Below are 16339 nucleotides of genomic sequence, written 5' to 3' on the forward strand. Positions count from 1 at the left end.
ACAGATGGAGTTCAATCTGGATAAGTGTGAAGTGATGCATTTTGAAAGGACAAATCAGAAGGTTGAGTTCAGGGTTAATGGTCATTTACTTAAGAGTATAGATGAACAGAGGGATCTTGGGGTCCAAATCCATGCATCCTTCAAGTTTGCCACGCAGGTTGATAGTATAATTAAGAAGGCCTATGGGATGTTGGGCTTCATAAACAGGGGGATTGAGTTCAAGAATAGAGGTCATGTTGCAACTCTACTAATCTCTGGTGAGATCGCACTTAGAGTATTGTGTTCAGTTCTGATCACCTCATTATAGGAAGGATATGGAAGCTATGGAGAGGGTTCTGAGGAGATTAAATGGGATGTTACCTGGATTTGAAAATAAGTCTTATGAGGTAAGATTAGCAGAGACTTAATAGAGATCTACAAGATTATGAGAGGTATAGAAATAGCAATCAGAGGACATGTGTACAAAGTGATGGGTGACAAGTTTAAGGCAGACTCCAGGAATGTTTTTTTTTATACACAGAGAGTTGTGAGTGCCTGGAATGCCTTCCCAGGGATTATGATAGAGGCTGAAACATTAGGGGCATTTAAGAGACTCTTAGACAGACACTTGGATGGAAGGAAAATAAGGGTTGTGGGGTAGGGAGGGTTAAGTACCTTTTTAAAGGATTATATGATTTGGCACAACATTTGAGTGCTGAAGGGTCTGTACTGTGCTGTAGTGTTCAATGAAATATTCTAAGTATTCTAAGAGCTGAAACATTACCTCATGGCCTTTAAACTCAATCCCTCCCACCCCCCCCCCACCCCATTTAATGAAGGCCAGCACACCATACGCCTTCTTAACCACCTTATTAACTTCCGTAGCAACTTTTGAGAAATCTGTGGACTTGAATCTAAATATCCCTTCGTTCTTCCACACTATTAAGAATCCTGCCATTAACCTTGTACTCTGACTTCAAGTTTGATCTTTCAAAGTGTTTTACTTCACACTTTTTCCAGATTGAACACTAGCTTCCACTTCTTGATTCTACATGCTGTCTATATCCCATTACAACCTACAACAACCTCCACTATTCACAACACCTCCAACCTTCGTGTCATATGTAAACTTACTGACCCACCCCTCCACTTCCTCTTTGTAGTTATTGATAAAAAATCTCAAAGAGCAGAGGTCCCAGGACAGATCCCTGTGGAACACCACTACTCACTGTTCTCCAGGTAGAATACATTCCATTTGCTACCACCCTCTGCCTTCTGTGGGCAATTCAATTCTGAATCCATGCAGGAAAGTTTCCATGGACCCCATGCTTTCTGGATGGGGAACCTTGTCAAACATGACTAAAATCTATCCACCACCTCAAAAAATCTCACAATACCACTACTTAATCCCTAATAAAACTATGGTTCAAATGCTTGTAATTTATGTCCCTAAGAATTCACTAGATTATTGTAAGACTCATTGTTCTAGATTCTCCCTATTACCTTTCTTGAACAGTAAAACAATATTTGCCACTGCTGTGGCCAGAGAGGATGCAGCACCCCAGGAGTCTCTTTCTCATTTCTTGCAATAACTTTGGGTATCTCCTGTCTGTTCCCAGGCATTTATCTATCTTGATGTTTTTCAGAAGCTCCAATATTCCTTCTTTCTTAATCTCAACTTGCTCCATGATGTCAACCTGCTCTATGCTAACCTCACATTCATCAAAGTCCCACTCCCTGGCAAAACAAAAGAAAGTTTTAATTGAGGTCCTCTGCACCTCCTCTGCTTCCAGGCATGTTTTCCCCTATATCCCTGAGCAGCATTACCTCATATAGTCATCATCCTGTTTTTCATGTACCCAGAGAACACCTTGGGGTTTTCCTTAATCTTACTTGCCAAGACCTTCTCATGTCCCCTTCTTGACCTCCTTAAGTTCCTTCCTGGCCACCCTGTAATTCTCAAAAACCTTGCCTGATTTTTTTTTTGCTTCCTAAACCTTAAATATGCTTCCTTTTGACTAGATGCTCCACTTTCTTGTCAACCCTGGTTCCTTTATCCCACCACCCTTACTCCATCTCAGTGGACATAACATCACAGAACCCCATGTAAGTGGTTCCTAAGGAGCCTCAACATTTCTATTGTGCATTTTCCTGAGGATATCTGTTCCCAAGTTCCAGCTGCGAATACATTCATTTTTAGGCCTCCCCATGTTTGTACAAAGTTAAAGGTTTGTATGTTATCATGAATTATCTGAATATCAGAACAATATTGGATTTATTATCACTGTCTTCCGTGATCTTAAATTCAGAAGGCAATGATGATCAATTCCCATTCATGCCCCTTGACTGCAAGGATACATGCATGGGCATGAGATGAAAATATCATTGGGATTTTCTCCCACAACAACTGAATAAGGCCTGCTAATTCTCACCAGTTAACCTCTGACACAGGTCACTAGGTATTGTGGCATTTTGTGCAAATGGAGCTTGGTCACATCAGTCACTTTCTCTCTGAAAAATGATAGAGGCTGGAGAGGCTAAATTGTCTCCATTCTGTTCTGTTCAACACAAGTCAATTTCTTGAATGCCCCTGTTTTATTTTTCTTTCTGTTTTGCTTGTAAAATCATATTTAAAGCTTGAGACACCAGAATAATCCTGGCAGGTGGGTGGCTAAATGAGCATCGGAGGAAACAAATCAACAGCAAAATGCAGGCAAACAAAGCCAAGTTGCCACACACCAAAAGGAGCATTCTCAGTGCAACTGTTTCCACAGTGTTGCAGAAGTGCTGTTTATTGAACAGGTGGTTCCTGACTGTTTTAGCTGATCTCAAAAGTCATTGTAATTCCTTTTTAAGTGAATGTGATGTAGTACAATATGGCCAAATCCAACTAAATTACATGAAGTCAGTGGTCTCTCCAATTTAGATAGAGTGCTGACATCTCAATTGAAAGGCTCACATAACCAGTCTTACCGCCAGTTAAACTCCACTCAAATTCAATTTTTTTTTAGAATCAGAACCTCCTGCCATAAATCTTGTGCACAGTGTTGAAAGGCAAACTCATCAAACAGGGGAGGCAATATTTTATGAGATGTGATCTGTTAGAAATACCTACATTTTGTAACCACTCCTTCAAGGTGGATTATGTTGGGGTTGTCAAACTGTCCCATGATGCTTGCTTCACTCAAGAAATCTTTGCGCTGTTTCTCCAAGAAACCAGCTTTCAAGCTTTTGATGGCGACGTAGATCTCTCTTTTTCCAGGTAACTTAAGGCGTCCACTGCAAACCTCTCCAAATTCACCTGGTTATGTAGGAAAAGAAAGAGGGGGGGGGGAAACAAGAGGGAGGGCAGGATGCGGGAAGGGGAAAGGAAGACAGAGATGGAGTAAAGGAAGATGTAGACACAGGGGAAGGAAGACCGAGACATGAAGAAAGAAGACAGAGACATTGGGGCAGGAGGGCAAAGAGAGGGGGAAGGAAGACGAAAAGGGTGAGGGGAAGGATGAGAGAGTTCTTATTCAAAATAGTGCCAATCAACCAGCAAGATCAGAGTATTGAAAAAAAAACATCATTATCTATTTGATTATACACCAGTTATTTCATTTTACTTGTGGGAATAGAGCTTAATAGGCCATACAACTAATTAGTGAATTCATCCTAAGGTGGTTAGATTTAGTTAATGTCTATGTGACTTGGCAGATATTTAAAAGCAGGCCTCTGGAGTCGATCATGAGCTCAGATTTTACCTGACTATGCCCCTCTTGATCTCTCTCATGACATTTGTACAGAATCCAGAGCTTATACCATGCAGCAAAAATTATACCACAGCTGTGGAAACACAAGCTCCACCGAGCTGAATAGTTCAGATCCACGGAGACCAAGCCACATTTAGAAATTAATTTCCTCTGTTGAAGGCAGCTGTAATAAGCCAGGGCAACAGCTGGTCCACTTAAATTGGTTCCTGCAGTGCTGGAGTGCAGGGATTGTGTGATCAGCCAGGGCTTCCATCCTTGATGTCTGTCCAGCCATACCTTCTTTGGAAGTGTGCATTTCAATTGGTGCCAGGTAACGCCATGATTATCGTGGTGGTGTCCTGATGGCTCAAGTTGCCGCCTTGATTTTCTTTGCCAGGATAAAGTAAACAGCAGGTCTATCAGCTAGGTAATACAAGTATCTTACCGACAACAAACACAGGCCAACAAGGGCTCAAGCAAGATGAGGAGGATCCATGTTTGAGGCTGAGCAAGACCAGGGTGGTACAGCTTGGTATTATTTAAAGCAGGGATGGTCAACCTATGGCCCAAGGGTCAGATCTGGCCCACGATCCAAATTTTTCCAGCCCACAACTCAATGTGTTCACCCGATCACTCTCAGCCACTTCAACATACAGCATTTGCTGCACTAAACTGTCAGCCTTTGTCTTTGGTGGCCCTGGGAACTGCGCACATGGATTAAACATCCCTCAGCAAAGGAAGTACTTTGCGGCTATATAAATGCCGCCTGTTCCTTCGGGGCCAGGAACTGGGCAGCGAAATGACTGTGTTTAAGCGGAATATTCACTGCAGTCTCTCCACATCGTTAAAACCACGAATTGAATCATCTGGAAAAATAACTCAACCTGGAGCTCCTGGGAACATGCTTAGCTCTTGCGATGGGCTTGAGACAACCTGCGCACAAGTGGCCAGCTGTCCTGCTCTTGGTCGCAGGGGTGAATGAGGAGCCGGACAAACAACAGAGTGAACCTTTTGGAGCGACCCCGGTGCCCCCTTCCCTGAGCCATTGCCATGCTCTCTCCCCGCTCCCCTGAGCCGCCCCTTCCCCGCTCCTCTGAGCCACTCAAAAAGGCGCAAAGACTTGTGTGACAAGCTGCGATGTTCCTTCATCTGACTCCAGCTGCAAGCAAAACTCTTTAGCACAATGGGAATTTTTCTTCACTCGGAAATGGGATTTACCTCACACACTCGTAGTTCAAAATACACCTTAGAGTGCAGAGAAATTAAATAAAAGCGGGAGACCTGGATCAAAGGCAAAAGTTGAGAGGAATACACAATAGCTTCTGCTGAGAATGATTCAAGATGCTGTATTCAACAAATTTATTTATGCCCACAGTTTTATAATTGGTAAATAATTATTACTGATTATTTTTAAAACTCCTGAACTATTTGAAGAATTATTTAAAAGCAAACAAGTTTAAATGACCATTTACAGCCCTCCAAACGCCTGTCCAAAATATTTATATCCAGCAAGGAATGGTTTTATCACTCCTGCTAAGTAGTTCCCTTTACGAGTGGTGCAAATGATACCACAGCTCCAAGAGTCGATGTCTTGCTATTGGCATCAACAACCATGTAACCCAATATTGAAATGCTTTCAAACAGCAAACAAAATCAAGTTTCCCACTGACTGAGTTGCTCTCTGTTTTGGAGTTAGTTATTTTGTTTTGATTGTGACTAGTTTTTTTCCTTTTTGACGTTTATGTTTTTTTTAAAATTCTGTCATTTTAATGACTAACTTGTGTTTTTTGGTGCATTTCCAGTTTTGAAGCTGCCTTCCCTGACTTGAATCATCATATTTATTCCATCTATCTATTTATTTATCTATCCCGTCTATTTATTTGTTTCATTTGTGGCTCCTGATTTAAAGCCTTGATATCGAGCAACGCAGCTGCATGGTCCAGGCTTGGTGCACAGCAATACAAGGATGATCCAGGTTGAAAGTAGGATGTTGAGATACCACACACTGAACTGAACAACCAGTGAAAAGAATGGCCAAATTTTCCTTGCCAAGTTCTTTCTTTCATACAATATGTAAACACTTACCACCCCCTATAACTCTTTCAATCCGTATGCAGGATGCATCAATTTCCTTTGCAAAGTCTCGTACAGCTTGGTTGGGATCCTCATAGGTATGTGGGTGAATGTATGTTCTATTCCCAGGCAACCTAACTATAGAAGCACAGATTGGAGCCATTATTATTCTACATCGCATAATAACACCTCTTCTGTTCACAAGATTTCTAGCAAATAAACGATGTCCATGCAAATCAGGAATCAGTGGCTGATCTGTTTAATCAGCCTTACCTAAAAGCGACTTCAGGTCCAATTGAGTTAACTCTAATCTGTCTTGTAAAGGACATGTAAAAGATGCTCATTCAAAAATAATACCTTCTGGTTTTAAAATCAAGAAAGAGAAAAATTGCAATAATTTCAATGTGATAATGTATAACTTTTTTTTTTACTAGCAGAGAAAAGAGCAAGCATGTAGGACTGTTGACAATTCTGGGTGCAAATGCCAGCAATTTGCTTGTTGTTTCCTAGCTCGGTCATGTCAATGAATAACGCATGGAAAAGCTTTCACTGTATGAAGTTTAATGGTGGAATAAGGACCTCCTGGAATGTATTTGTACTGGGAAACGAACTCTCTAATTTAATGCAGGATTTGTGTGGTTTTTCACTGAATGTGGATGTTAACACTGTGAGGAGCAAGGAGCGCACTAAGTTATATTTCTTTTCACTTTTATTCTTAATCCACTGCTTTTAATTATGTAGAGTTGAATTTATTTTTTTTATATTTTAAATCGCTTTCCTACTTTAATTGGTTATTTTTAATACATTAGGATTGCTTCTTCATGTCAGGAACATCAGAAGCGTTGAATAAACTTGGGGATGTGTTTCTGGGCAGGGCTTGTCCTGGCACCATCCAGGACCTTGCTGCATGAACAGTGCTTGTTCTGGCTCTTTAATGCTGCAGAAATGAAGCTTGAAGTAGGAGTTGGCCACTTAGCCCTTCAAACCTGCTCTGCAACTTTATCAGATTAAGGAGGATTGTCAATGGCAGCTCCACATTCTTGCCTTCTCCTGGTGTTCTTTCACCTCCATGCTGATCAAGACTCTATCGACCTTTGCTTAAAATTATTCAACCATTCTTCTTCCACCACTCACTGAGGGTAGGTTTCAAAGATCATCCAGTCTTTAAGAGATCAAAAATTATGCCTCATCTTTGCCTGAAATGGACAACCTGCTGAGTTTTAGATTTATATCCACCTTGCTGAGATCTGTCATGATCCTGTAGATTTCATCCAGTTCCATCTGGCTCTTCTACACTCCAGAGGATGCAGCCAAGCCCATTCAATCTTTACTCACAAGATAAGCCCATTGTTGTAGGTATTAGTTGAATTGCTTTATATCTCTTCATAAAATACCACTGCTGAGCATAACATAGGGGTTCCCCTTGATCCTGCCTACCACCCCAACAGCCATCACATCCAGCATCTCATTCTCCATCATTCCACCACCTACATCAGGATCCCACCACTAGTCTCCCCTTCTCTTTCCCCTGTCTGCAGGGATTGCTCCCTCCATGACTCTCTCATCTGGTCATCCCTTCCCATCAATAACTTTCTTGGTACCTAACCTTGCGACCACTAGGCACTAGAAGCACTACATTTGTACTTGCATCTCCTCTGTCACTACTATTTGGGGCCTCAAACAATCCTTCTTAGTGGAACAATACTTCACCTGCGAATCTGTCGGGGTTATTTACTGGATCCGCCTCTCCTGATACAGTCTCCTCTACATCAGGAAGACTGGACGCTGTCTGGGAGATAGCTTCATTGAGCACCTTCACTCTGTTCACTGCAACAGCAAGGACTTTGTGGCCAACCACTTTAATTCCACACCACACGGCCTTACTGACGTGCGTGTCTAAGGCCTTATGTACAACCAAGTTGAAACCATCCACTAATTGGTAGAAAAACACCTTATATTTTATCTTGGCAATCACCAACCAGATGGCATCAATATCGGCCTTCAATTTCCATTAGCCCCTCCTCCGGTTTCTCTCTTTCCCTATCCCTCTGTCTCCTTTCCTTCACTTCCTTTTCTCTCAGAAAGCTATCTTACTTAAGCCCTTTGATCTATCGCTTCTCACTTTCTTTCTATATTAACCTCCCACCTGTATCCACCTATTACCTCTTACCTGCTCACCTGTGTTTCTCTCCCTTCTCCTTCCTTTTTCATAATTCAAGTTCCTGATGATTTTAAGCACTCCTAAAGAAGGGCTTGGACCCAAAATGTTGACTGCTTTTTTTTGCTTTCTATGGACATTGCATGACCTTCTGAGTTTCTCTTGCACTTTTATGTTCAGTGCTATACATACCCTACTCCAGATGCAGTTTCACCCATGTCCAGCATAATTAAAGAACAACCCCCCACCCCTACTTTGGGGGATCAAATTATGCTCGAAATATGCAATAACATTCTTTTGGTTTTCTCAGTTACCTGCTGGAACTGCATGAGTATATTTGGACACTCAAACTGCTTTGCCTTTCAAAGCTCCTCATTCACTTACCATTTAGATAATATTGTTTAGTTGTAATTTTTCATGCCAAAATTAAAACTACATGCTTTACCCCATTATACTCCACATGCTAGATGTTTGACTACTTACTTGACGTATCTATATCCCTTTGTAGCCTTCTTATGCCCTCTTCGCAACTTACTTTCTGACCTTTGTGCCATCAGCCAATGTCACCATGAGGTCTTTGGTGCCTTCGTGCAAGTTATTTATATATACACTATAAAAAGTTGAGGCACAGACCTCTGTTTCAGAGCACCTGTAACATTGCGCTAGCTGGAAAAATACCCATTTAATCCTATTCTCTTGTTATCTGACAGGATACCCATCTTCCATTTGTCACCAGGAGCTTTTATTTGCTGCAATAACCTTTGATGCAGTAATTTATTAAGAACCTTCTGGAAATCTAAGTAAAATCCATCAGTCCCCCATTATCCACAGCACAGGTAACTTCAAATAATTCCAATAAACTGATCAAACTTGATTTTACTTTTGCCAAACCACTTTGACTTTCACGAACTTTTCTAACATCCTGCCAAAATGCCTGTAATAGTGGTTTCCAACATTTTCCATATGACATATTTACAACCTGGCTGTATTTCTTGCTTTCTATCCTTTTTTTAAATAAAGGATTTAAATTCACTATTTTCCAATCTAATGTTCCCTGGGGAATTTTGGAAAAAAGCAGGACAACTGCATGACCAGCAATTAGTTCAGAAAACAAAACAAAAAATAGATTTGATGTCCTGATCCAACTTAAAAAAAATATTGATTTTGATTCATTTCCATCAGTCTGGACATAATTTTTTTTCCCATCAATTTGATATGTATCTAGAATTTAGCCAAATGGCATCTTCAGCAAATTGATCATGTTGAGCTGTGGAGACACATTGGAGGCACTGCAGTTATTCCTTAATCATAATTGCCTATTGTTCCCCTATTTCAGACACTCAGTGGAAATCTCTGTTGGGAAGCCAATGGCATTAAATGAATACTGAATTCTAGTCTGGTCGGTTAGTTTATGATCTTAGAAAGGTCATTGTTTTCAAAGAGTAGAATGATCTTCATTTAAACTTTTGACTTTGAATCTTTTTCTTTTTAAGATTTTTTTTATTGAAGTTGGCAATAATACCAATATTAAACAATACAATTATATTGTAGCGGGCGGAAATGATGCAAAAGCAAACGGTCACAGAGGTGCAGGCTCGCATTGGGCTGACATCACCATGGCCCTGGTGGGGGTAGGGGGGAGGCATAAAGGATCATGGGAGTGGTGCTGATAAGCTCTCAGAGAGTTCCAGTAAAGTCAGTTGGTTGGTTCAAGTCACTAACAGCTTCTGCGTGTGTTTTTTTCTTTCGTTCACAGCACACACACCGACCACAATGTATTGAAATACAAATTACAAGAAAAACAAAAAAAATTAATTAAAAGATCCAACCACTATACAAGTTTGGAAATAGGTAGGGCAGTATTGAAACTTATAACAACCCTAAAACTTTAGATTGCGGTAATGGTCAATAAAAGGACCCCATGTCTTTAGGAAATTAATATTTCAATCTTTAATGACTTTGACTCTTACCTTGACCATGGTGAAATTGCATTTTTTCCTCGTCTGGGTCTTGCTTTGCTTTGATGTAGCCACAGTGCCTTTGAAAAACAGAGGAAGATGAAATTGAATGAAAAGAATCGGATCGATCAACTGCCCAGGCAGACATGTCCTCAGTTTAACCAGCTGCGCAAACATACTGCTCAATGCCAATATCATGCCTTTGTAATTCATGCAACAGCACAAAAGGGAAATACTGTAATAAGATTTTTTTTTGTTAAATGTCCAATTTTCTCCTCTTGCTTTGTCTCTCCTTATGTCATTGGTTCAGGCACAGCTGTTATCAACTCGCTCCGAGGAATCTTCCTTTGGGTGACCGCTAGACAAAGGCAGAGGACAGGATGGCATCAGAATTGAGCTTAAACCTGCGTTTAACTCGCCTCTGGATGTGCACTTTCCAACCAATATACTTGGGAGTGGTAAGGAATGTGAGAGTGGCTTCTTTTGCTGGTCATCCATGCACTAGTGCAGTGAGGTCAATTTTAATGTTTATTATTGTTACTTGGAGCGTCTCACAATCCTTAGGAAGAATGACCTTCCTAACATCTTATCCGGCAGCATGGTTAGAATAACAATATTACAGCACCATCGACCTGGGTTTGAATTTGGCGCACTCTGTGTTGTGTGGGTTTCCTACCACCCTCCCAAAACATAAGGGGTTGTTGGTTAATTGATCCATTTGACTGGTGCAGGCTTGTGCTCTAGTTGTAATACTGTGCTGGAACTCTTAAGTTTAAAAAAAAAAGAAAATTTTATTTCAAAAAGGTCTCCCACTGAAATCACGAATGTCCCAGTGAAGAAGATGAAGGTAAAACACGAGTTGGAACATTAATTTGAACATTTTTGCTTTGCATTCTTTTAGACAGTAACTATGGGAGACTTTTTTTTTTCAGAATTTCACAGAGAAATGTTCATTTCAAGAAATCAAATAACAGTGTTTATTACCCTTGATTTTTCCTGGAGTGACAAAGGGGTGGAGAGGTTGAAAAAGAGAAATTAGATTCACCAGTATGTGGCATAAGCCTGTATACTTAAAAAAATCTGGATCAATATCTGTGGTGTCCTTCAATGTTTTAATGCCAAAATAACCCACTAATGGCTAGTTACAGTTTTACGCGCGCATGTGTGTATATATCAGTTTTATATTTGGCATAATGAAATGTCTGCCTTGTAAATTCATTTTAACATGAGTCAGCTTGGTTAGAAAAAATGAGTGGTTGAGAACATGATGTGGAGTTGCCAGTATATGTGGAGGAGTGAGGAGAGTTGCAGCCTCTTTCAGATTCTACCTGCTGGACTTGGCTCCATGGGTTTTGGACCTGATCAATCAGGTACCATGTCTTCTGCAGAAACAGTTTTGCGTAAGTAGAATCCAAACATGTGCAATGTGCCATTGAATATCACTGTGCATAACCTGGGCATCAAAATGGAGACAAAGATGACAAAAGAGGCTAAAGATGCTGGAATCTGGCATGAAACCAAATTGCCTGGAAAAAAAAACTCAAACATCATCTGTGGCAAAATGATGGTTTTGTTGAGACTCTGCATCAGGACTGAAAGGGAGGAGGAAAGATGGCCAGGAAGAAGCAGTACAAGGGAAGGGTGGGATAAAGGCTGGGAAGTGATTGGTGGAACCAGATGGGGAGGTGAGATGAATAAAAGAAAACAATATGGACAGCTGAGTGTGTGTGGGAGGATGAATTTCCTTTACAAAAACTTGAGATCAATGGATTTATTGAGTATGGATTATTGGAGTATCTGATTGCTTTCAGTAACCAGTTTTCAAATGAACAATAATATAGAATTTTGAGGAAAATCGTGCCCCAGTCTAGAGCAGTTCCTCTTCTCAGAAAAATAGTGCAGGAGACATTATTTGAGAATGTACACTTTCGGATCTGTTTTTTAGTCCCTTTGCAATATCCTAATGCTTCCATGGTAATAAGTAGAGGAACCTCAGTGGGTCCAGCAGCATCTGTGGAAAGTAAATGCTTCAGGTCGGGAGCCTTCAGCAACACAAAAGTATGAAGGGGAGATATCAAGTAGATAAGGAGGGAAAGAAAAGCATTGGGGAAGGGCTCATGAGGGTACAGGACAGAAGACGGTGGGAGAAGTGAAGTGACAGGGAGAGGGAGAGATCAGATTCTCCCATCAGGAAAGCAATACAGGAATATCAGAGCCAGCACCACCAGGCTGAGGAACAGTTTCTTTCCACGAGCAATGAGAAGGAACTGCTCATACTGACCATCCAAGCCTCTCATATGCATGAAACAATATTTATTTATTTGTATATCTAAATACTTGTCCTGCGTGGGTATTGTTTGTCAGTATGTGTGTTATCTGTCTGTATGTCTGCGTGTTTTGAACTGAGGACAGGAGAACAGTGTTTCGTTGGGTATAATCAGATGACAATAGACTTGACACCACAAAGTGGAAGTAAATGGGAAAAGACTAGCAGATAACATGTGAAAATGTGCCCATCTCTTCCTCTGCTTTGTTTAATTTCATTCTGTATCCATCATGGTGTGAAGAGCAACAGATCTTTCCAAAATCTTGGAATGAAATATACAATAATGTGGAGAAGTTGCTTGCTGAGAAAATAATGTGGCTGCTTAGAGAGCACAGGAAAAGGTTATTACAGAAGATTGGATGGGAAAATCTATTTTATAGATTACCTATCAATGCAGTCGGAAATCTCAATAATTTGCAGCTGATTTTTTTTTAAAGTAGAATCATGGTTGGAGCCTGTAAAATGCAATATGTACATGAGTTGAACCAAAAAACAATGAGCTATCAGATCATTGTTTTTTGTCATTAAGGTTTGTATCTGTTGATCAAGTGTAACATACTCATGCCAGTCAATGCTTCTCCATGCTGCGCTGGCAAGGTGCTATTTTCTTGAAAGCAATGCTGAAAGGGTGAATCTTGGACACCTGCCCTCTGTTGAATTTATGCAGCATCTATACATGAGCAAGGGCAAATGCAATAAGTCTGCTCCAAATTCAGAGTTCACTGTCCTAATGGGGAAATCTGGCCCGAGGGCAAAGGCCTCGATTCATTTAGTTGCTAATCCGTGTCCAACTTCAGTTTAAAGCAGGCTGACTAAATCTTAAGATTTGTTAGCAGAAAATAAGGATTATTACAGTTTATCTAAAGAAGTCACCATCTTCTAATGAGAGCATGGCCCATAAGGATTTGTGATTTTCATATTTTGTTGCAATTGGAATCTAAGTATCTGCACTGAAGAATAGAATACAGTTGCCTAGATCAGCAGAAATGTGTACTGAATAAATAGATGCAAGTTACAGTCATCCACCTAACTCGAACAGCCATGCAATAGATCTTCTGAAAGAGGAAATGTCCAAAAATCACATCATAGCCTGAAGGGATTTGGCCATGAAATGAAGAAAATGGGCTTCCATTTAGATGGCAAAGTTTTGATGTAAAATAAATGGACCTATCAAACAGTTAAGAGGGAAGTAAGCTTGAGAAAAGACAAAAATCCTCAAGGCTTTTGCCTCCTTTATTGTCAGGATCTGTTGACTGAAACCTTTAGGGAGGTGGACTCCACGGTGTTAATATAAGGTAAATGACATCCCTCAATTGCAACAAATGGTTCACAGTCACACAGTAGCTTCTCTTTTTGTTTATTGCTTGGAATAAGTAACAGAACTGATGTGGAGCAGCCGTTCACTTGTTTGTAGCTGACCTAATTACAGTGGAGGATGAGGCAAACCCATTTAATGTCAGTCCACCAGAGTTGCGATGAATGAGCTGAGAGAGAGAGAGAGATCAGTGTGTTCCCGTTCATTAGCTAAAATTCTTGTGAGTGGCAAGTAGAAGCTATCTTTTAATTTCTATTCCTTTACATTTAAGGAGAAATGTAACATGGTTACATAATTTAGCAAAATGCCTCTAAAAAGGATCTTTTAAGCCATGTCACATGTGTGGCATGCAATCCAAGGAGAGTGAATGCACAGAATTAATGGTTGACATGTATGCAACTGGAACAGAGCTTGTATTTACGGTTTCAAGCATAATATATGGGATTTACACCAGATGTCAGACCTCAGTCAGGAAGATCAGTTGATGACAGGTTATATGAAAAAAGGATGAGCAATTGTTTACAGATAATTTGACTGAGAGAACGATCAGGCAATGCATATCTCCAACTTTAACAAAAACAATCGAGTTTCCACATCTGGGCGCACAAGATGACTTTATTTCAGGCTGGTCATTACATGACTATTTAGGATTGAATGCACCTCCCATCTTTCCCCTATTTGTTTAAGACTGGGAATTCAAATAAACTCTGTGCATGGTATTTGTTTTATCAGATAGAAACTCTTCAGGATAAATTTCCTTGAACAAATGGACTTTGGACACCTGATTGGCAGGATATCAAGTAGCTTGGACTATGTGGATCATAGCCTCTCAAACAGTCAGCCAGTGAAGCTAACTGGAATGGCCACTACTTCTCCCAACCTCTTTAATATAAACAACCACCTAAAGAATATAACAAGCAGAAACCAGGGTAAACCATTCAACCACTCACCATTTAAATAAGTCAATCTCTCCACCTAGGTTATTCAACTCATAATGCCCTATCCCAAACAAAATTATATTATTTTTGAAATTTCTATTCAATCTCTATCCTATTTTTAGGAGGGTACTAGATTTCCATCACTCTTTAGTTTTGAATAAATGATTTATGACATCAGCCCTGGAGATCAAATGCTATACTGATGTGATCTTCCCCACTTGAGGAAGTACAGTAGTTTCTCTTCATTTGATCTCCTCCGCAGCCCAGTTGCCAACTAATACTGAATGGAACAAGCATGGTCTGCTCCTCGAATTTCATTACAACTCAAATACCTAAATTAGCACAGATCTATTTTCAATTGGTCACTTAATCTATCTAAATAGAAGAGACTGGAATATTGAAGACAGTTTGTAAACCAGTAGTAATAGGACAGTAGGTTTATCTATGTCATTTTCAGATGATATAAATGTACCCTTGCATTCCTAAATTATCAAGGTTTGTATAAATTACATTCAAATATCTCGAATTTGCACCATTTTTTCAGTCATTTGATTTCATCTGCTGTATTTTTCCTTCGTTTTTTTTCTGTTAGAGTTTTTGACAAGTTCCTCAAAATATATGTTCATTATTTACAATGATTTTCTTTCAGTAATTGTGAATTCTCCTTACAATTTGTTTTAAATTACCTTTCTCACGGATGCATTGACAATGAAATTTGCTGAGTGTTGTTCCTCAGTTTTGAAATTTAACAGCTTTCCCATGGCTTGAGGTTAGACCATGACAAGAACGGTTTGAACTCTGTCGATTTTATTCCACAAATTTCTGATCCAGGCAATCCAAGATAATAGATGTGCATTTATGTAGTACCTTTCTCAACTTCATGCTGTGCTGAAATATTTCACAGTAATTCAAATGATGACACATTGAAAAGAATTATGGTAACCATTATGTCAACAACAAAGCCTGTCAAACAACAATGAAATAATAGACTCCTATCCTCCAAAGGATGTTGGGAGGGGTGAGCTACAAACTTGAACAGGAATCTGGACAGAGTCTCTTTATTTTTCAAAACAGTGCTGAGATTTTTAAAAATCCTCCATTAAGAACAGGCATGACCTTGGGTTAACATCTCACTCAACTGATACCCAAAGTGCTGTAATAGGTGTCGGTCTCTTCTCAGACATGATCATCAAGCTGAAGTGTTACATCAGCTCTGCTTCTTCCACCATCAGTGGTGCCTGATCTGCTATTTTCAGGATATTTTATAAAGCACATCACACAAGGTGAACTGTATCTGCAATTTATGTCCACATGCCAGAGGGGGAAAAAAAACAAATATATGTATTTCATTTTTTAAAAAAATCTGTTTGAAGTTCTCTCAAGCTATAGGCATCAGAACTGTGATATTTCTCATCAAGTTTTTTTTAGCCAATGTATCTTGGAAGTCTGTGTGCTATACAATTGACAATAACTGTTCTTTCACACTGAATATTGTTTCTTGTAACTCCCACGGATGGTGTAATATAAATGTTCTTCTTTTCTGGAATGTTTCAGTGCTTTCAAAACATCTGCATTGTTCTCTGCCGAATGTAGACACTGGCACATTAACTTTTTTTTAAATACAGGGCAGTAAATGATTTTTTAAAAAAAACCTGCAATTGTTGTAAATCTTAAAGAAGCAGAAACTACTGGAAAAACTCAGCAGGCCAAACTGTGCCTGTGGGAACAGAAACCGTCAACACAGTTTCAGATCAGATACAGCCTGTCCTGAGTATTTCCAGCAGTTTCTGTTTTTATTTTAGAGCTCAACCATCTGCAGTTTTTTTTTAAATTTTTTTTTTACTTTGTGAGAAGCATT

At 39.8% G+C, this 16339-nt stretch overlaps 1 protein-coding gene and 1 long non-coding RNA gene across 2 annotated transcripts in view; one reads left to right on the forward strand and one right to left on the reverse strand.

The window, feature by feature from the left end:
• The window catches only part of LOC138742323 (uncharacterized), a 196726-nt gene that overhangs the window by 124627 nt on the left and 55760 nt on the right, over nucleotides 1-16339 (forward strand). The gene's annotated exons all lie outside the window — the stretch shown is intronic.
• Nucleotides 1-16339, reverse strand: part of LOC138742321 (ephrin type-A receptor 3-like) — a 337908-nt gene that overhangs the window by 33683 nt on the left and 287886 nt on the right. The window contains exons 9-11 of the mRNA XM_069896585.1: nucleotides 9915-9982; nucleotides 5799-5924; nucleotides 3095-3280 (exon numbers count right to left, since the gene is read on the reverse strand). Coding sequence (XP_069752686.1) covers nucleotides 3095-3280; nucleotides 5799-5924; nucleotides 9915-9982 — 380 coding nt within the window. The remainder of the gene's footprint in view (nucleotides 1-3094; nucleotides 3281-5798; nucleotides 5925-9914; nucleotides 9983-16339) is intronic.

Source organism: Narcine bancroftii, chromosome 9 (genome assembly GCF_036971445.1).
Source record: "Narcine bancroftii isolate sNarBan1 chromosome 9, sNarBan1.hap1, whole genome shotgun sequence".
Lineage (NCBI taxonomy): Eukaryota > Metazoa > Chordata > Chondrichthyes > Torpediniformes > Narcinidae > Narcine > Narcine bancroftii.